Source organism: Suricata suricatta, chromosome 16 (genome assembly GCF_006229205.1).
Source record: "Suricata suricatta isolate VVHF042 chromosome 16, meerkat_22Aug2017_6uvM2_HiC, whole genome shotgun sequence".
Taxonomy (NCBI): Eukaryota; Metazoa; Chordata; class Mammalia; order Carnivora; family Herpestidae; genus Suricata; species Suricata suricatta.
In genome coordinates this window covers 26,505,256-26,525,805 of record NC_043715.1, presented here as the reverse complement: position 1 = coordinate 26,525,805, position 20,550 = coordinate 26,505,256, and the positions used below count along the sequence as shown (strand labels likewise).

Below are 20,550 nucleotides of genomic sequence, written 5' to 3'. Positions count from 1 at the left end.
GTCCTATACCTCAGGCTCTGTGGTGCATGTGCCGGTGGGTACCCAGGGGCCCTGCAGCCACAAGTCAGCCCCAGGGGCTCTTCAGTCCGCAGGTGGCTACAGACCTCACCTGCCGCATGCTGAATTCCGGTTTGGGGGTGCTTGCACATAATGGTTTCTACGCTCTGAGATGTCTTTGGAAGGACATGCACAAGGACAGAGATCTGAGTAAGAGAGACTAACCTTCTATACACACGTGTGTATCGTTTTAAATGTCATACCATTCATCCATTCGCAAGTACTAAATAACTAAAAAATACAACTCAACACTATGTAAAATGCGAGGTTTTTGAACCTACATACTGTGGGGCCACAGGTTATCAGGCCGACTCTAGGGTCCCTCCTAGGGTCCCTAAGTGTCCCCTCCTGTGGGTACTGCTTCCTAGGGTCCTGCAGACATCCTCAGCTCTCAGACTCAGAAGAGCCTCTTGGGGACCCAGGGGCTGAGCATGTTTGCCCCCTTCCTGCTCTGCGTCTGGCTCTGGTCCAGCCCAGCCCTCCGGGTCCCAGGCGGGGCTGCTATCTTGGGGATCAGATGGCGGGCAGGACAGCGGCGAGCACGTGCTCCACCTCCCGCCCTGTCCAGGGACCCTGCTCACCAGCCGTAGGCGGTTTGGGCCAAACTCCCTGCCTCCTCCCTGCTGTGGGCCTAGCCTATAAAGCCACCCAGCACGTCCCCGCCGACCCTGGCCCCCTCCCAAGACACCCAGAGCCACAATGGCAGAGCTGCCGGGCTCAGAGCTCCCGGGAGACCCCACTCTGTGTGGCGGACGCTTCACCATCAGCACACTGCTGGGGGGCGATGAGCCCCCACCGCCGGCAGCCTATGACAGCAACCACCCCAGCCACCTGACCCACGGCAGCACCCTCTACATGCGCACCTTTGGCTACAACACTATCGATGTGGTGCCCGCCTATGAGCACTATGCCAACAGCGCCCTGCCCGGAGAGCCCCGAAAGGTCCGGCCCACGCTGGCCGATCTGCACTCCCTCCTCAAGGTAAGCACCATCTCAAGGGCTGGCCACTTTCCTGCTGTGTGACACTGACCCAGGTGCTTAACTTCTCTGAGCCTTGGCTCTGTCCTCTGTGCCAAGTGTCTTCCTTATGGGTTAAGAATGAAATGAAATGTGGGCATGGAAGCCATAGAGCTCCAGGCATATGTTGTGATGTTTAATGCCCAGTCACTGATAACCCAATCAAGCAATCGTGGCCCCCTAGAGAGGTAATGAGCTCCCCGTCAGTGGACGTGCACAAACCTGAAAGAGGCTGCACGCCCTGGAAAGAGAGAGGGAGATGGGAATGAGGAAGGTCTGTAGCGGAGAGGAGGCTTGCTGGCCTTGCTGCCTGTGGGGCTGGACCGCGGAGGGCACAAGATGGGGGCTGGATTGTGATGGGCCCCCGCCTGCCTGACCTGTGGCCTCTGGGCTTCCAGCAGGAAGGCAGCCATCTGCACGCCTTGGCCTTTGATAGCCGGCCCAGCCATGAAATGACCGACGAGCTGGTGGAGGACGAGGCGGGCCCCAGCAGCGAGAAGAACCCTGAGGAGCCCGTGCGCTTTGGCTGGGTCAAGGGGGTGATGGTGAGTAGGGTGCGGAGGGGGTGCCCAGGAATGGGAGTGGGGACACAGTTCCATCCAGGCTCAGCTCTGACTCTCGGATCTTAACGGCCACAGTAGACCCAACGTCCAGCCTGGGCCTCAGAGATTTCCCCTGGTTTTGTGCTTCTCAACGCGCAGGGTGATACCTTGCCCTGGGAAAGATCTCTGGATACTCACTTATCCTAAAGCCTGGGACAAGTTATCTAACCTGTCTGTGCCTCAGTTTCTTCATCTGTAAATGATGTGCATTAAATGAGTTAATAGATGGGAATTGCTTGGGTCAATGTTTACCCTGGAATTATCAGAAGAAACTGTTTTCCCCCACAGCCACCAGGGGGCAGCACTAAACACAGAATGCACAGACGTGTTTGTCTCGTTCTCAGTGATGAGAAGGGGAAGGTTTCCCATGGCCTAGAGCACCAGTAAGTCCTCAAACAGCAAAGAAGCAAGGCATTATAGGACCTTACAGAGGGGATCGCATGAGATTTAGAAGAAGGCTTTGGTCCTGCTCTGGAAGGCAGGAGGCCCGGGTGCTGACCTTACTCTGACCAGCTGCCTACTGGCTGTGCCTTTCTCCATCTGAACTGTGAGCTCCCCTCCAACCCAGCAGCTCACATATGGAGTCTGGATCTTCCTCCTGAGCTGTGGCGGCCAGAGCCTGGCATGGCCCCGTTCACTATCTCGGCGCCTATACAGGGTCTTAGAGGTCTCCCTGCCTTGTAAATGCCACATGGGCCTGCCCCTCCCCAAGACTTGGCTGGGGCCACAGACCACAGCAGTACCCCCACCTCCCTGGAACTTCAGTCTCCGCTCTGGCCTCTGGCTTTGCTTTATTATTATTTTTTTTAATGTTTTTATTTATTTTTAGAGACAGAGAGAGACAGAGTGAGCAGAGGAGGGTCAGAGAGAGAGGGAGACACAGAGTCTGAAGACAGGCTCCAGGCTCTGAGCTAGCTGTCAGCACAGAGCCCGATGAGGGGCTCAAACCCACGAACCGTGAGATCATGACCTGAGCCAAAGCCGATGCTCAGCTGACTGAGCCACCCAGGCGCCCCTCTGGCTTTGCTTTAAATTTGGAAGCTGAAGTCACAGCAACTTGGGTGCTGTTTCTGCTTGCATGTGAGGCATTGGCTCAGCTGGCTTTTGCTGAGCTGCCCCTAGATGCCAGGCCCTGGGCCAGCAGCACCACTGGGGCCCTGCCTGGGGCTGCCAGATGCAGGATCCTGGGCTGGGAGCCGGGGGAGGGGTGATAATGCTGGCAGCCCATCCTCAGACCCCAGTGGGAGACAGGAGTCTCTGGGTACCCCCCTCCCTACCACACTGAATTAGAGTGGCATTGAAGTAGGAATTCATTGCAGTGAGTAGAGCCAAGAAAGGGCCCAGGTGTCCCCTAGGCCATGCCTGGGGACAGGGACTTGTGTGTTGGCTTTGGGGTATCTGGCCCACCCAGGTGACCTCCGACCCTTCTCTCTTCCCAGATTCGCTGTATGCTCAATATCTGGGGCGTGATCCTCTACCTGAGGCTCCCCTGGATCACAGCCCAGGCGGGCATCGGTGAGTGCCACCTCCTGGGGGAAGGGGAAGGGCGTGCCTGAGACCTGATCCTTCCCAGGCACAATCCTGAACTTGGGCTGCAGAGACCACAGGCCCCTGCAATGACAGAGGACAGGGAGGTGTGGCAGAGGAGTCTGCCCATGGAGTTGACAGGCCTGAGGACTCTCCCTGGCTGTTTGCCCTCAGTAGGTCAGCGAACCTCTCAGAGCCAATCTCTCCTGCCCAGCATCCAGCTTAGGAACTTCTGCTCTGGACAGACACCAAGGTTAAGATGCTGGCTCTGAGGCTGTGTGACCTTAGACAAGTTTCTTAACCTCTCTGAGCCTTGGTTTCCTCATCAGTAAAATGGGAGTGATAACTGTCTCTGCTCCACAGATCTCTCATAGGGTTTCTATGGTGCAGGTAAAACACCATAGGATGGGTCCCCAAAGGTGCTCATCATGTGGGTAACTATTACATTACTTTTTATTACTAAAGGAGGGTACCTTCCCTTCCATCCCTAATGATCCTTTATGTACTGGTTCATCAGCTCCCTGGCTGTTTAGAATATACCCGGAGGTAGACAGACACCCATTTTTCAGATGAGAAAACCAAGGTTCTGAGAAGGGAGGTGACTTAGGTGACATGGCTCCTCACCTGGGAAATGCGCCATCTGAGTTTTCCGGTGACTACACCCTCACTCCTCCCCCCCACCCCCCTCCCCTAGTCCTGACCTGGATAATCATCCTGCTCTCCGTCACCGTGACTTCCATCACGGGCCTCTCCATCTCGGCCATCTCCACCAATGGCAAGGTCAAGTCAGGTGGGTCCCACCCCACCCCGAACCCCCTCCTCTTTCTGGTTGCTCCCCATCTCCACCCTGGGAAAGGGTCTCCAAGCCACTCCCACCCACCCCACCCCCACCCAAACGGGGATGCCCCAGGCTGCTCCCTTTGGTTCCAGGTGAAAGCTTTGGGCACCCACGGATGGCCTCAGTTATCTCTTGTGCTGTGGGCCCCGTGGGTCCTGCGGTTGCCCTTTCCCAGCCTCAGCTTCTGCCTGCCCCAAGCCCACCCCAGCCAGCGGATCCTTTGGTTTCACGGATTCGGATTCTGGCTCTGTCCTTGATAGGTGGCACCTACTTCCTCATCTCCCGGAGTCTCGGCCCAGAGCTAGGGGGCTCCATCGGCCTCATTTTCGCTTTTGCCAACGCGGTAGGTGTGGCCATGCACACCGTGGGCTTCGCAGAGACTGTGCGGGACCTGCTCCAGGTAACGGGGCTGGACCCCTGGCAGAGGGAGCCCGGGGAAGCCCACCTCACTCTTTCCCACCCCACCTGGGCCAGGCCTTTCTGCCCCTCTGCCCAACTTTGCCCGCTGGGCCACAGTCTGCTTGCTGCGGGTGACTGTGGTGATCCCATCACATAGAGGCCGTTCCCAGAAGTCCCCTCAGGGGTGTGTTGCCTTAAAGGCCAAGCCGTCCAGGCCGACACAGCACGGCTGTGGACGTTCTGTGGGCGGGGGCACCATGACAGAGGTGAATTGAGGCAGAGGGGTCTGCATGGCTGGGGTGTGCAGAGGGCAGCCTGAAGCCCGGCCTGTCCCCACCCTAGGAGTACGGCACACCCATCGTGGACCCCACCAATGACATCCGCATCATCGGCGTGGTCACCGTCACCGTGCTCCTGGCCATCTCCCTGGCTGGCATGGAGTGGGAGTCCAAGGTGAGGAGGGGATGCTGGGAGTGGTCAGGTGAACAAGAGGGAGTCGCAGCCCAGGTCCTGGGCCTGGCCCTGCCTCCTCTCACCAGGCCTTTCAGCTCTGCTGTTGTGACAAAGGGACTCTGCAGGGTGGGGCCTGGAGCAGGACTCGGGCGTTTCTCTCTCCTGTAAAAGTCCAGGTGTGTGTGTGGCTCCGGGAGGCTCAGGTACCCAGCCCATTTCTATGCTGTGGCTGCTCCGTGCCTGGGCGTGGCCTCCATGCACCTGCTCCACTGCGCCGCCACTATGTCCACAGTCCGGTCAGCAGGAAGGAGAGCGGGTGAAAAGGAGGGAAGTTCCCTATCCTTTCCTTTTCTGGCTCCGCCTGGAAGTTGCTCATAACCCTTGCTTCCAAGCCATCACTAGAACTTGATCTCACGGCCACACATAAGCTGCCAGCAGGGCAGGGAGATGTGGGCCTGTATCCAGCCAAAATTCCGAGGCTTAGCACCGTGGGATGAGGGCAGAAGAAATACCCGGCATCAGCGGGCAGACTTGCTGGATCTGCCGCCCGCCGCCTCTCCCCTCTGCCCCCACTCTGGCTTCCTCTGCCAGCCTCCTGGTTGTCTTAGAGTGTCCCAGGCTTATGCCCCCAATCATTTTGCTGCTCACTCACCCTCTTCCTTTAGGACCCTTGAAGATACCTTTGCAAGCTACTCTGCTAAAGCCGCCCCCCCTCCCACAGTCCCCATCACACCCTCGTTCTTACTAGAGCTGTGTTCCTGATTTACCAACAAGACAAGACAAGAACCTTGCTACATTGCCAACTCCTAGCATGGGGCCTGCAGCATAATGCATGGGTGATGAATGAATGAATGAGGAAGGGATCCTGGACAGGCTCTGTCCTGTGGGGGCTCCCTGAGCAGGTAGGGTTAGGCCATCTGACCTCCAGGGTCCTTTACCCCCCAGGCCCAGGTGCTTTTCTTCCTCATCATCATGATCTCCTTTGCCAACTACTTAGTGGGGACACTGATTCCGCCATCGGAGGACAAGGCCTCCAAAGGCTTCTTCAGCTACCGGGGTATGTGCAAGTTGGGGCCCCTGCCCATGGCTCTGGGGCCAGGTACAGCCTGCCCAACAATTGGGCCCATTCTGGGAGCATCGGGAAGATGAGGCATACCCCACCCCCCCGCCCCCTCCTCTCAGCTCCCAGGTCCTGGAGCTGCCAGAGAAAAGGCCCCTTCCCGCCTGGCTGGGCCCAGCCTTCCAGGAGGCCCTCATTCAAGCTTTGGTCTTCCAGCGGACATTTTTGTCCAGAATTTGGTGCCTGACTGGCGGGGTACGGATGGTAGTTTCTTCGGGATGTTCTCCATCTTCTTCCCCTCGGCCACAGGCATCCTGGCAGGGGCCAACATCTCCGGGGACCTCAAGGTGAGCACGACATCCCCCCCTACTCTTGCTTTCTGGCCGTGTCCCACCAGGCTCTCCCACGGGCACTGAGCTTGGCACTGAGACCGTGGGGCCAGAGCTTCTAAAATTCAGCCCAGTCCAACCCACCTCAGAGCCAGTCAATCCAAACCAACTCCGCTCATGCCTCTCAGTTCTGAGGTTTGTTGGTGGGCACCAGCAATGCTCCAGGGCCTGGAGGAGGAAGTGCCCTCCTTATTTCCCAGGCTAGTCTCCGCCCTACTTCCCAGGACTCTCAGCCCAAGGGGAAGACTGAGCGAGCCTGACCTTCCAGAGCTGCAGCTGGTTCTTGCATCTTTGCGGGCCGACATCTTCCCAGTCTCGCTGTCTCCATGTGGGCAGTTTCCCCGGCTCAGAGTTCGAGGCTCCAACCCACCAATGCCATTGCTGTGACCCTGGCCCCGGCCCTGAGGACCTGCTGCTTTCCTTCTGTTGCCTGTCCCTCCTCCAGGTCTTTGCCTCTGCCGTGCTCCCTCCCTGGAATGCCCTACGCTTATTTCTTTCTCCTGAGAAGTTCTGTTTCTCTTTCAAATAATGGCCTCCATCTTTAACTCTCCCCCGGCCCTTCATAAGCATCAGGATGTCAGGCCATTTACATGTCTCTTCCCCCTTCCAGTTTTCTTGATCTGGAGAGCTGAGGCCTGCCTCTGTGTCCCCGTTCCCAGCTAAGAGTCGGACACATGCCAGGTGCTCAGTACTTGTTTGTTGAGTGGATAGAGGTGAATCATACTGAATGGGAGGCTTAGGGCGAGGTACAAAGTGCTAGAAAGTGGGAGAGAAGGGCAGACGGATGTTGGCAGGGGCTCTGGCAAAAACCTCTGGGTGGAGGTAGGGATGGGGCTGGGCTTTGAAAGGCGAGGCAGCCGGTGGTGTCTTGGCCAGGGCAGTGTCAAGGAGATGGGTGGTGAGCGTGTGGGGTGATTGGTCAGAGCCTGGATCTGTGCTTGTGGCCCGTTCCCCCAGCCTCCGGTCCCACTTGACAGGTGCTCCTTGATGCATTCTTGTGATGTTTATTTATTTGGTTTGGAGAGGGGGGCAAAAGAGAGAGAATCCCAAGTAGGCTCCATACCGTCTGCACAGAGCCCAACACAGGGCTCGAACTCACAAACTGTGACATCATGACCAGAGCCAAAACCAAGAGTCGGACTGAGCCACCAAGGCACCCCTTGATGCATTTTCTTAAATGACTTAAGAATTGCACCCTGGAGACCATCTCTACCTGGCCTGGCTCTAACTGGGCCCACCTGGGGGGTGCACAGCTCGGCCTGGGAATCCCAGAATGGCCGTGTTTGCTCTTGCCCGGCTGGCTCCTCTTCCTTCTCTGGGTGTCCTAAATTCCCACAAGTCCTAAAACCGCCCTTCCCTCCTGCATCCAGCCCTCTCTACCCATTTTGTGATACAGCGTCCTCTACAGGAGAGAAGCTCCCCTTCACAGAGACTTTATGTAAGTCCCTCAAAGCCTCCCTGGGCTTCAGCCCCCCGCCCCCCACCTCGCAGAGCAGGGAATAAGGATTCGGTGTGCTAATTCGTGCGACGTGCTTAGAACAGTGCCCAGCGTGGAGGAAGTGCTAACGGCTAGTTGTCAAGATTGTGGTCATTTTTACCATGTGGCCGCAGGGTCCAATATCCTTAGGGGGCCCATGACCTCATCATGCCCATGTTACGGGGGGGCAGACCAAGCCCTCTCTGTGCTTGGCAACCCCAGGGCCACACACAGGTGGCAGAGGGGCTGGAATGCAAGTTTCTAGAACAAAGAGGCTTCACCATCATCCTAAGTTTAGTGCTGTTTTGAGCACCTGCCTTGTGCCAGCGCCTTGTGGATATATTAGTAAACAAAACAGACACAAAGTCCTGTCCTCAGAGCGGACACTCTCATGAGAGAGACAATGGACCAAAAATTCAATTGGATGTGGATTTTGAGTGGCTTCTGGGTGGTGCTGGGGAGAAAAACAAAGCAGAACAAGGACAGGAATCCCTGGGGCCAGGATGAAGGAGCTGGTGGCCAGAGACCTCAGAGAAGGTGACATTTAAAAGGGTGACATCAGGGCCACCTGGGCGGCTCAGTTGGTTAAGTGTCTGATTTCAGCTCAGGTCATGATCTCACAGTTCATGGGTTCCAGCCCCACCTAGAGCTCTGTGCTGACAGCTTGGAGCCTGGAGTGTTTCAGATATGTGTCTCCCTGTCTCTCTGTCCCTCCCCAGCTCATGCTCTGTCTGTCTGTCTCTCAGAAACAAACAAAAACCCAGACATTTATTCTTGCACAGTTCTGGAAGCCAAAAGTCCAAAACAAAGGGGTTAAGGGCCATGCTCCCCCAGAAGGCTCCAGGGGAGAATCCTTCCTTTCTTCTCCCACCTTCTGGGGGCTCCGACAATCCTTGGCACAGAGCTGCCCCTCTCTGGTCTCTGCGACTGTCTTTACACAGCCTTCTTCCCTCTGCGTGTCCCAGCCACTTCTTACAGGGACACTAGCCATTGGATTTAAGGCCCACCCAGCTGGGCATGACCTCATCTTAACTAACGACATTTGTGAAGACCTTATTTCCAAATAAGGCAATATTCTGAGGTTCTGAGCAAACATGAGTTTTTGGAGATACAATCGGGGAGGGGGGATGGTTGAGCCCATCTGTTGGCCTTGGGACCAGGGACTCTGTGTGTTGACCTGGTTCAGGCCACCCTGGGACCCAGGGCAGACCTACGGGGCCCCCAAGGCGGAGACCTCGGTGGATCTGGAAGCTCCGGGTCCCACAGCCTCCCCCCAGCTCAGCACCTCTGCTCCCACCTGCCTCAGCCTTCCTCCCACCCCAGGGCCTTCAGAGCCACCTCAGCCGTCCCTTCTGCCGGGAAGCCCTCCGTGGTTGCTGCAGTGTGCTGCCCTCCCTCCTTCCCTCTGCTCTCCAGCACACTTCTGTCCGCCCTAGGCAGGTGCTGTCCACCCTGTGTTGGCAGGACCTCCTTCCTTTGGGTGCTGGGTCCTCAAGGGCAAGGTCCAGGGCTTGGTCATCACTGAGTGACCATTGATTCCAGCTCAAGCTCACAAGTGTTTGAGGCAGAGAACTGGTCATTGCCAGCTTTGTTCAGACCTGCCCGTGACGCCAAACCATGTCACCATCCCTCCAAGCTCTGTAATTAGTCTTTCTACCGGCCAGCTGTGCAGGATGGCCCCGAGAATGCTGGGGAGGTGCACGAATGTGCTTCCCAGGGCCCACGCAGCCCGCCCCTGGGGCTGGGGTCCACGCCTGGAGGGGGGACCCTGCTGTACGAATCCCGGCCTGTGTTAGTTCACTCAGTACTAGCCCCCCCGTGCCGGAGGCTGTGGACTTGGTGTGGTCAGGGCCAAGCCGCCCCCAGCTCCACTCAGCTTCCTGGCCTCAGTTTCCCCACCAGCTGGGTGGGGACACCCTGACCACTGTCCGGGAAGTTATGTTTGAGGAAGTGTCTAGGGGAGTGGAATGCACAATGTGTACGTGTGAAGATTTGTTATTTCTGCTAGGAAAATGCCAGCAGAGTTTTTCGTGAGAGGAGAGTTTGGGGCTCATCTATGAACTACTGTGGGACCACACAAATCAACGGGGTGCCTAACGGGGGCTAGGCGGCCCCCCGGCCTCAGGCAAGAGTAGGGCCTGGAAGGAGGCGCACAGGCTGCCTGATGCCTCCTCTCTCTTCCTCCCCCTCCCCCAGGACCCTGCCATAGCCATCCCCAAGGGGACGCTCATGGCCATTTTCTGGACCACTGTCTCCTACCTGGCCATCTCAGCCACCATTGGTGAGTAGCCGCCCAGATGTCTAGAAGGGTCACACGGGGCCAGTGGCTCAGATCTCGACCAGGGAGAGTTGGGCCAGGAGGACATGGAAACCTCAGGACGTGGGTCCTCAACCCTTCTTTTTGGGAACAACTGGTGACCCAAATATCTTCATGGGGGGGGGTAGTTTGTGGTGGGGATGGGGGCCGTCAGATGAGGCTCCTCTGGTCCCTTCAAACCTGATGTTACAGATTCAAGGGGGTGAGAAAATTCTAGAGGACAAATTATACTCTGACCCAAGGGCTGATAATAACAATAACGATGATGGTGGTGGTGAAGACATACCAGCCACCGACTGAACCGTATGCCCAGCCCTTTACATGCCTCATCACATTTAATCCAGGCACTGCCACTTCCGCCATTTTCCGGAGGAGAAAACCAGAGCTCAGAGAGGTTAAGTGACCTGCCCAGGGTCACACAGCCCCTGAGTGGCAGAGCCAGGCTTTGAACCCAGGTCTGGGCTGTTGACACTTGCCTGTCACTGAGATCCTCACAGGCAATCTTGCTCCCAGTAACCACTTTGGGCAGTAAGCTGCTCACAGATGGCCAAGGGACATGGTCCAGGTCACAGCCAGTCAGGTCTCTGCTTTAAGAAGGACACGGTGATCTTAAAGGGTCACTTTAGGTTACTGTGCCTCTGTAGAATGGCACCGACAACAAAAGCAATAGTAATACTTGCTTCCCAGCGTTGTGTAAAGTACTGAGCACAGTGCCTGGCACGGAGTAAGGGCTCCTGCATGTTAGCGACTTTCACTGCCATTATTATCATTATTATCATCATCAGTTATTCGTGGTAAACGCTAAAGGGAGAGCTGGCCCCTCAGGCAGCGTGGTGGGTGGGAGGAGGGGAGGAAGGAGGGAAGGGAGGGAGGGAGGCCTCCCCAACCCTGCTCCCTCTTCAGGCTCCTGCGTGGTTCGCGATGCCTCTGGGGTCCTGAATGACACGGTGACCCCTGGCTCAGGCGCCTGCGAGGGCCTGGCCTGTGGCTACGGCTGGAACTTCACCGAGTGTTCCCGCCAGCGCAGCTGCCACTACGGCCTCATCAACTACTACCAGGTACACATGGCTGGGTCCCAGGCTCAGGGGAAAGAGGCTCAGGCTCGGGTGGGGACCCTGGGCCCAGTCCCTGATTCGGTGGGCGCTGGGATCTCCGGGTAAGGGGTGTGGACTCGGAGGCCTCAGGACGTGCCCCTGCCTGCAGTGAGGGCTCCGGGCATGAGGGGCTCCACCCTGAGAGGCCTGAACACCATGTCCCTGCAGACCATGAGCATGGTGTCTGGCTTTGCGCCCCTGATCACGGCCGGCATCTTTGGGGCCACCCTCTCCTCTGCCCTGGCCTGCCTCGTCTCTGCCGCCAAGGTCTTCCAGGTGAGGCTGCGGAACGCGGGCAGTGTTGGAAGGCCTGGGGGCAAGGGACCTCAGGTGACTCCTACAAAGGTCTAGAGGTATCATGGGACAGGGTCTAGGCTGAAGGAAAAAAGGGGCTAGTGAGCAAACTCACAGGAAGCTGCCCCGTTCCCGTGCTGTGCTTCCAAGAGCGCCTGCATTTCCCACCCCAGAGTCTCCCTTGTGCTGCCCAGTGCCCCATCTGCAATTCCTCTGACCCAGTTTCACCCCCACGCGGCGGACCCCTTCTCCTTTTGTCCTCTTGCTATCTCCCAGTGAGGTAGGGATGGGCAGGGAGATAACTCCATTTTTAGAGACAGAAGCCAGGGGGCGCCTGGGTGGTTCAGTCAGTTAAAAGTCTGACTTCAGCTCAGATCATGCTCTCACAGTTGGTTCATGGGTTAGATCCCCGAGTGGGGCTCTGTGCTGACAGCCCAGAGCCTGGAGTCTGCTTCGGATTCTGTGTCTCCTCTCTCTGCCTCTCCCCCACTCATGCTTTGTCTCTCAAAAATAAATAAACATTTAAAAAAAAGAGAGAGAGAGAGAGAGAGAAGCCAGGACCCAGATTGGGGCAAGTGCCTTGCTGAGGTGGAGGGAGGAAGCAGAGCCTGGGGGGGGGGGGGGGGCAGGGGCTGCAAGGGGGGGGGGGGGGACCCGCCTGGGGTGAGCGCGTCTCCCTGTGCCCACAGTGCCTGTGCGAGGACCAGCTGTATCCGCTGATAGGCTTCTTTGGCAAGGGCTACGGCAAGAACAAGGAGCCTGTGCGCAGCTACCTGCTGGCCTACGCCATCGCTGTGGCCTTCATCATCATCGGTGAGAGGCTGCCAGGGCGCAGAGGCTCGTGGGTGCTGGCAGAGCTCCCTCCGTGCTGCTCACCGTGGCGCCCAGTGCCCAGCTGGGCCTGGCAGGGAGTAGGCATCCCTGAATAACCCTCTCTGGGAGAAGACTTGGGAGGGTCATGTGGTGCCCGCCCCTCCCCCCCTCCAGACCGGGTGGCTCCCACACCACACTAGGCAGGTGGCTCCTTCTATTGTGTTAGAAGGGGCCCAACTGCTGTTGCTGCTTCTGTATTCCCGCGTCTTGGCACCTTGCCCCCACCCCCGGACTCCAGGTCTGAATTGGCCCCCAGGATGACTTTGGAGCCCAGGACAGCTCCCGGGAGCTGGTTCAAACAGCTGGATGGACGTCTCTGTAGGTGGATAAACTCATTTCTCCGCCCCTGAGCTGTCAGCTCTCTTGGCCTTCAAGACAGAGGTGCCCGAGAGAAAGATCCCAGTTAATCAGTTAGATTGACTTTCTTTTTTTTTTAAGATTTTTTTTTAAGTTTATTTATTTTTGAGAGAAAGAGAACCAGTGGAGAGAGGCAGAGAGGGGGAGACAGAGGATCCAAAGCGGGCTCTGAGCTGTCAGCAGAGAGCCTGATGCAGGGCTCAAACTCACAGACCGTGAGATTGCCCCCTGGGCTGAAGTTGGACACTTAACGTACTGAGCCACTCAGGAGCCCCAGATCATCTCTCTATCCTGCCTTGCCGTAAGCCAGCCATATTTCTTTGGACAAATCATTTTTTACCTTCTTGAGCCTTGGTCTCCTCATTTGCAGAATGGGAGCCACAGTGCAGAGCAGGTGTGTCACAGATGGGCAGGAAGAAACTTGTGTACACATATACACGCACGCACACATGCACACACATGCATTCATATGCACACACACCCCAGTACTTCCTGATTCACTTACCCAACAAGGCAGAACTTGCTAGAAGGGCGGTTGCACCAGGCAAGGGCAGTGGCCACGCTGCGGCACGATGACCCTCGGGCCCTGCTCTCTATGCAGGAGCAGGGCAGGGTCTCTGCCGGTGTCCGTGGTCCTTCTCCCCATCCTCGCATCAGCAGTCCCTGGGACACCCTGCCAATCTACTCACCTCCACTCAAGGGAGCCTTTCCAGCCACTGGCTACTTTGGATCCTGAACCAGATAAGAGGCAGCCGGCTGCCCCCAGGGAATGGAAATGACTAGGCAGGCCTGGGATCCCCCAGACACATCTCTGCTTCCTGCTCACCCTCCAGCCCACCCCCGACTCAGATGTGAGGTCCTTTTCTCTGGGCGGCTCTGACCGAACTTCAGACGGAGAACCATCATTTCAGATGCTCTGGGGCAGGGCTCTTGTGGCGACTCAGTGGAATCGTGCACACAGGCTCTGATACGTAAGAGGTGCTTGCCTTGTGTTGGGAACCCCCAGAAGCAGGCCCTGAGACAAGGATATGCAGGCACAAGTTTGAGGTTCCCGGGGCAGCAGCTGAGGAGTGAGGCAGGGAAGGGAAAGAGCCGGTTCTTGAGTGCGTCTCCACTGTGGATGGCACTGCGTGTGTCCTGTGGTCTCAGGGTTTGAGATAGAAGACGGTATATGTCATGTGTCTTGGGTCACACTGTAAAGTATATTTCTTACTGTAATTTGTGTCACAAGAAAAAGGGTGACAGCCACTGTCCTTGGTTATCCCATAGCGTTTCCCACTGCTCTCCATTCTCTAAAGAGACTGCATTTTACAGTTAACAAAACACCGGCCCCTTGAGGGTCACAAAACGATGGACCCATTTCACAGACGAGAAGGCAGAGACTCACTGGGCCTCCGTGGCCTGTCTGGACTCTCCCAGCTGCGAGTAGGGCGCCAGGTGGCTCCCTGGCTGGTTGCCCAACAGACTGTCCTCTCTCTCCCTCGGGTCCTTGAAGCCGAGCTCAACACCATTGCCCCCATCATCTCCAACTTCTTCCTGTGCTCCTACGCCCTCATCAACTTCAGCTGTTTCCACGCCTCCATCACCAACTCGCCCGGTAAGCAGTCTCCTGTGGGAGGAGGCCCCTGGGGCTGGGGCATGGGTGAGGGAACAGAAGGCATGGGTGCAGGTGGGTTAGACCAAGGTCACCTCCCAAGTTGAAACCAATTCAAGGAACTATTGAAATCCTCATCATAATAGCTCTCCTTTCTCAAGCACTGACAATGTACACTGAATGCAGATTCATACACTGTTTCCAGGGTGCAGAGATTTTTCTAGTGCCCTCCTCCACCTGTTTTACAGGAGTCAGGAGTCTGACTCCCAGGAAAGGAGGGGAGTGGCTCAAAGTCACAGTCAGCATTGCTGTAGGTTGTGCACTGCACAGCTCTCTGGGTGCCGCCCATATACGTCATCAATTTCTGTGTTCATCCTGATAACCTTCTAGCAGATGACAGTAAAGAGTCTCGAGAAAGCCTTTTTCTGATTATCCCCGAATCCCCAATGGGCTGGTCACCAGGCCACCTTTGCCTTAGACCGGAGGCTGTGGTGCCCCACAGTCGTGCCCTGGGGCAGCTGTCAGAAGTGGCCGGCCTGGCATGGTCTGGTGGCATGGAGCCCCGCAGAACCACGTCCTTCCTTGCCCTCTCACCACCGTGGCTCCCCGAGAGACACAGGAGCAGGTGCTCTTGCTGACGTGTGGCCATGTTTGGCCGGAGCTGGATACCTTCTCCTTGGTGTAGACTGACGTGGCCAAGTGCCAGCCGAGGCGGGCATGCGGTCCTCCCCAGAGCCTCCAGGCCCGGCCCCAGGAGACCTGGGTGGTGGGTATAGGCCAGGACTCTGGCTCTGGGCACTGCTGGCATTGCCACCCAGGTGCTGCCCAGCAGCCCTGGCCCAGGGGGAAGCTTGAGTGTGAACTGTGTCCCCTGCCCAGGGTGGAGACCCTCGTTCCGATACTACAGCAAGTGGACGGCGCTGTTTGGGGCGGTCATCTCTGTGGTCATCATGTTCCTCCTCACCTGGTGGGCAGCCGTCATCGCTATCGGTGTCATTCTCTTCCTCCTGCTCTACGTGATCTATAAGAAGCCAGGTGTGCGGTCCAGCTGCCCAGGGGCTCAGGTGCCCCTTCTCCCTCTGAGGGCGCCAAGCATGCCATCCTGCCCTTCAGCCCAGCTAGGGCCTGCGTCAGGCTCCATGCTCTCAAGGGGCCTGCTCTGAGCCTCCAGCCTCGTCCCTCCCCGTGGGGGGAGAAGCCTATGGGAAATGTGTCCACTCAGACTCCACCCCCACCGGCACCCAGGACCCGGGAATTACCTGCCCAGGTCCATCCCCTTGAAATGGATGGCCTGCTGGTGTGCACAGCTGGACCTGAGGGACGTCCAGGCGCTGGCTGACCAAAGGGCAGGATATAGTGTGGCATCCACGTGCATGCCAGCAAGGATCCTGGGCTGAGCATGGTCTGGGGACAGGATGCAAAAATCCACAAAAGCCTAGAGTTCTAAATTTGAACCTGGCTTTCCAGGTTATTGTATGCTAGTCAAGGGAGAAGACTATTTGGTAGAGTTTAATACTATGAAGTATCACGTTTAAATATGTAGCCATAGGATATGTGCAAACCTCAGGAAGAGGCCCACCAGCCAGCCCCGCCCCCACGGTGCTTGATTCCTAAAGAAGGTCAATATTCCCTCCCTTGGCGCCTGGTTTCTCCCTGGGGATTTCTAATCTTGTGCTCACCCCTCACGCTCAGAGGTGAACTGGGGCTCCTCAGTCCAGGCCGGCTCCTACAACCTGGCCCTAAGCTACTCGGTGGGCCTCAACGAGGTGGAGGAGCACATCAAGAACTACCGGTGAGCACAGCCCTGCAGGCCACGCCCCATTACCTGCAGGGGGGGGGGGGGGGGGGGGGGGGGGGGGGGGGGGGGGGGGGGGGGGGGGGGGGGGGGGGGGGGGGGGGGGGGGGGGGGTGCAGGACCCAGGGTGGGCGCGGTCCTTGCTCATCAGAGATGGAATAGAGGTGGAGGAGAACCACCCTGCTCTGGGGAGATGGGGTTGACATTGCTCAGTGGGGACCAAGCAAGTCTAGTGACCTCTCTGTACCCGAGTTTCCACGGCGGGATATGCTCTTCGAAATGCGAAGGGCTATGTGAGGGCGATCAGGTGTTGCCATCCCCGTCACAGTCATCCGTCGGGCTGCCTATGACAAACCTCTCCTTGGAGAGGGGAATTGTGTGTCCAGGACCCCTTCCCACCAGACTGTAATGCTAACAGTCATCCGTAAGTGTTTCTATCGCGTTGCTGCACAAAGTGGCTTCGCCAGCTCACCACAGCCCTCTGGGGCATATGAAATTGCTCAACCCCAGTCCCAGATGAGAACACTGAGGCACAGAGAAATTACGTAACTGGCCTGAGGTCGCACAGCTGGTGAGTGACCCATTTTGGCTCCAGCTGAGTCTGGTAGTGGCCCTTGACCAGAGGTGGAGTCTCCTGCCCATGTGACACAGGGACCCTCAGGGACCCTCGAAGTGCGAAGCCTCCCGCTCCCAGTCTTTATGCTTTTCGGCACTTGCGTTTTGCATCTAGACCCCTGGGGGCTCATGCCCTTTTTCCTTCCCCTCCTCAGCCCCCAGTGCCTAGTGCTCACGGGGCCCCCCAACTTCCGCCCGGCCCTTGTTGACTTCGTGGGCACCTTCACCCGGAACCTCAGCCTGATGGTCTGTGGCCACGTGCTCATTGTGAGTGGTCCCTGTAGGTGGGGCAGGGGCTGTACCCCTGGAGGAGCCTCTGGGCACGAAGTCCACTTGGAAGGGAGGCAGGCAGTGTGGGGGGCGGTAGGGGACAGAGGGGCTGCGGAGCAAGCAGAGCCTACGGGACCCTGCTGTGGGCCTGATTCTCTCCCCTCCCCTGTCCCAGTCACCAGCTTCTCCCTACTGCCCTGCCTCTTGCCTGTTCCCTCCCTCTTCCTTCCCCCACCTTGCTCCGTCCCTCCCTTCTCTTCTTTCCCTGCCCTAACTCCATAGGGGAAAATAGGCACCTCGGGGTGCAGCGTCCAGGGAGGATGGGGGCTGAATCTCATTCAAGCCGGAGGGTGAAGGAAGGCAGCCCCTGCGGTCACCTGCCCCCACCCCCTGCAGGGACCCCGCAAGCAGAGGATGCCTGAGCTCCGGCTCATCGCCAATGGGCACACCAAATGGCTGAGCAAGAGGAAGATCAAGGCCTTCTACTCAGACGTCACTGCCGAGGACCTCCGTAGTGGTGTACAGATCCTCATGCAGGTGCCACGGCTTGGTGGGACAACCTGGATATGCTAATTTGGGGCACTTTCTCGGGGTGCCCAGGGGCTGGGGGAAACTGATCTGAAAGTCGGTGGGGATGGTGTGAGCTTGAGCAGTTCTTGTTTTTCTCTTTTAATATAATTTACAGACAGCAAAGTAAAAAAATATTAAGTGCATAGCTTGATAAATGTTTACATAAGCAGATACCACCCAGTAGTGGAAAGCCACTGCTCAGATCAAGTTCTAGAATGTTCTGCCAGGCAATACATTTTACCTCTCAGGTTTCTCATCTGTAAAATGGGATAAAATAACAGTTGTTAATTCTGAGTCAACTTATGGGAGTCCTTTCCAATAATTCTAAATATTTCTCAAGGGCTGCCTAGGTGGCTCAGTCAGTTAAGTGTCAGACTTTGGCTCAGGTCATGAGCTCATAGTGGTTCGTGGGTTTGAGCCCCACATTGGGCTCTGTGCTGACAGCTCAGAGCCTGCTTCAGATTCTGTGTCTCCCTTTCTCTCTGCCCCTCCTCCTCTGCTCACACTCTGTCTCTCTCTCAACAATAAATAAACATTAAAATCTTTTTAAATATTTTCCAAGATTTTTAAAAAAGAACATATAGGGGGCGCCTGGCTGGCTCAGTTGGTTAAAACCTCCGACTTCAGCTCAGGTCATGATCTCACGTTCGTGGGTTCAAGCCCCGCGTCAGGCTCTATGCTGACAGCTCAGAACCTGGAGCTTGCTTCTGAGTCTGTGTCTCCCTCTCTCTCTGCCCCCTCCCTCATGCTCTGTCTCTCTCTGTGCCAAAAATAAATAAAACATTTTTAAAAATTTTTAGAAAAAGAACATATAGGATCTTTGGGGGGGATATGAAAATATTTTGAGAGTAGACAGAAGTGAGGTTGCACAACATTCCAAATATCCTAAATTCCACCCTATTATACACCCTTTAAAATGGTTAATTCTGTGTTATGTGAATTGCATGTCAAGAATTTTTTTAACATTTTCAAACACTAAAAAAATAAATACAAAAGATGTGTGAGTAGGATGGCCTGGAAATGCTCTAAAGCCTGACATCCGAATTCAAGTCTCTCATTATGAGAAGTAACCTGGAGAAGCAGGCACTGGAATACTCCAGCGCCAACGGCAGTGGCTTCCTTTCTCACGGTGTGTCCAGGTGGGCAGGATAGAATTCCTGAGCCCTCGCCCCCTGGCGGAGAGGGCAGCTGGGGCTGAGAGCGCCCCACCCTAGAACAGAGCCCGGTGGGGCATGAGGCCTTGTCCCTCACCTCCCACCACCCCCCACAGGCCACAGGTCTCGGGAGAATGAAGCCCAACATTCTGGTGGTTGGCTTCAAGAAGAACTGGCAGTCGGCACACCCGGCCACAGTGGAGGACTACATTGGCATCCTGCAGTGAGTGAGGGCACAAGGCAGGCAGGCCTGGGGAGGCTGTTGACCCTGGGAGTTTTCCTGGCCTTGGGAAGCAGTGAGTGTTACAAGAAGTTGGTTCAAAGCTCAGGAAGACAGACCCACTGAGGGCTTGCCGCTCTGACCTATGGGGCCCCGACACCGAGATGGGCAGGGAGCGGGCAGGGGACACAGGGAAGGGGACTGGCCAGGTGTGGGACGATGGGGAGCAGGCCAGAGTGAGCCACTGTCACTTGGTTCCAGCCGCTGTGCCCAGGCAGAAAAGTGCGCCAGGGTTTGGTGTTACCAGGTCTTCTGGTTTTTCAGAGAAGTTGAAAATGTGGGGTTTTAGGTGAAAACTTGTGCCCACCTGTGGGCTACAGAAGGTCTCCCAGGAGGCGACCATGTGGGAATTCCCAGGGGATTTCAGGGTGAACTTCAAACCCTTTCTTCTTCACCTCTCGCTGTGCATCCACCAGCAAATGCCTGCCTGGGTTGCTCTTGTGTGTGGATGTGGCATAGGGAGGCAGTGTGTAGAAGCGTTTCCAGAACAGAGGCCGAGGGTTCCAGGTCTGCTGTGACCGGGCTGCCTGACCCTGAGCCCTGACCCTCAGCCTCTGACACAGTCAGAGCAGGAGGTGGTAGACAATCTGTTCTCCAGCACCCCCCCCACCCCTGCTTTGGCGCTCCAAGACCCCAAAATGCTGGGGCCTGAGAAGCCCTGTCCCAGAGATGTGTAACTAAATGAACCGATGGGGGCGATGCTTAGCTCCTCAGATCAAGTCATACTGGTGGTCTCTGGGGCAGGAGTCTTCTAGACATTCCATAGAGACCAGCTTTTGCTGCCTTCCTGAGCAAGGCCATTCCTGTGTGTGTGTGTGTGTGTGTGTGTGTGTGTGTGTGTGTGTCTGCTCTCAGGGTTCTGTCTCGGCCATTTGACTCCAAACCCAGCCGGCCACTTTCTTAGTGTGTAATCGTGGGCAAGTTTCTCCCCAACACTCAAGTCTTGCATCTGTAAAATGGGGCTAGTGATTCGCAAGCCCGCCTCTGTTGGCAGGGTTGTTTGGATTATCCAAATGTATCAGGAGGACAGGGCCTGGCGTGGTTTCCCTCTGAGACCAGGGATCACAGCATCCATGGTGCCATAGAGCCAGGGGGTCCTGGGGGACTCTCCGGTTCTGCTTGTGTGTTATAGAGAGGGGGAGATGGGCCCGGAGAGAAGGAAGGGCATGGTGGGAGCCAAGGCCAACTCTAGACATCTGGTCTCCTGGGGGCTGGGGGCTGAGACTGGGAGGAGCCTGACCCCACATCTTCTCTTCCCAGCGATGCTTTTGATTTCAACTACGGCGTGTGTGTCATGAGGATGCGTGAGGGGCTCAACATCTCGGAAGTGATGCAGGCACACAGTGAGTCCACGCCCCGCTGCTTGGCCTGCCTGTCAAAACCAGAACAGGATCCCAGAAAGTTCTAGAACCCGATTTTTTTAAGTGGTGGAGGGAAGAGAGGGGGAAATTAATAAGGAATAAAAACGCATAGATTCATAAAATGTTAGCTTTTGATGGCATCTTAGAACTCATCAGG

The 20,550-nt window shown here is 56.6% G+C and overlaps 1 protein-coding gene across 1 annotated transcript in view; it reads left to right on the top strand.

The window, feature by feature from the left end:
* The first annotated feature begins 746 nt into the window (after positions 1 to 746).
* Positions 747 to 20,550, top strand: part of SLC12A3 (solute carrier family 12 member 3) — a 30,863-nt gene continuing 11,059 nt past the window's right edge. The window contains exons 1-19 of the mRNA XM_029925147.1: positions 747 to 1,038; positions 1,473 to 1,619; positions 3,116 to 3,191; positions 3,898 to 3,993; positions 4,302 to 4,441; positions 4,783 to 4,893; positions 5,839 to 5,950; positions 6,170 to 6,300; positions 10,016 to 10,100; positions 11,040 to 11,194; positions 11,399 to 11,506; positions 12,214 to 12,337; positions 14,250 to 14,351; positions 15,228 to 15,383; positions 16,041 to 16,140; positions 16,914 to 17,025; positions 17,425 to 17,565; positions 18,869 to 18,975; positions 20,293 to 20,375. Of these exons, the coding sequence (XP_029781007.1) occupies positions 757 to 1,038; positions 1,473 to 1,619; positions 3,116 to 3,191; positions 3,898 to 3,993; positions 4,302 to 4,441; positions 4,783 to 4,893; positions 5,839 to 5,950; positions 6,170 to 6,300; positions 10,016 to 10,100; positions 11,040 to 11,194; positions 11,399 to 11,506; positions 12,214 to 12,337; positions 14,250 to 14,351; positions 15,228 to 15,383; positions 16,041 to 16,140; positions 16,914 to 17,025; positions 17,425 to 17,565; positions 18,869 to 18,975; positions 20,293 to 20,375 (2,368 nt within the window). The 5' untranslated portion in view covers positions 747 to 756. The remainder of the gene's footprint in view (positions 1,039 to 1,472; positions 1,620 to 3,115; positions 3,192 to 3,897; positions 3,994 to 4,301; positions 4,442 to 4,782; positions 4,894 to 5,838; positions 5,951 to 6,169; positions 6,301 to 10,015; positions 10,101 to 11,039; positions 11,195 to 11,398; positions 11,507 to 12,213; positions 12,338 to 14,249; positions 14,352 to 15,227; positions 15,384 to 16,040; positions 16,141 to 16,913; positions 17,026 to 17,424; positions 17,566 to 18,868; positions 18,976 to 20,292; positions 20,376 to 20,550) is intronic.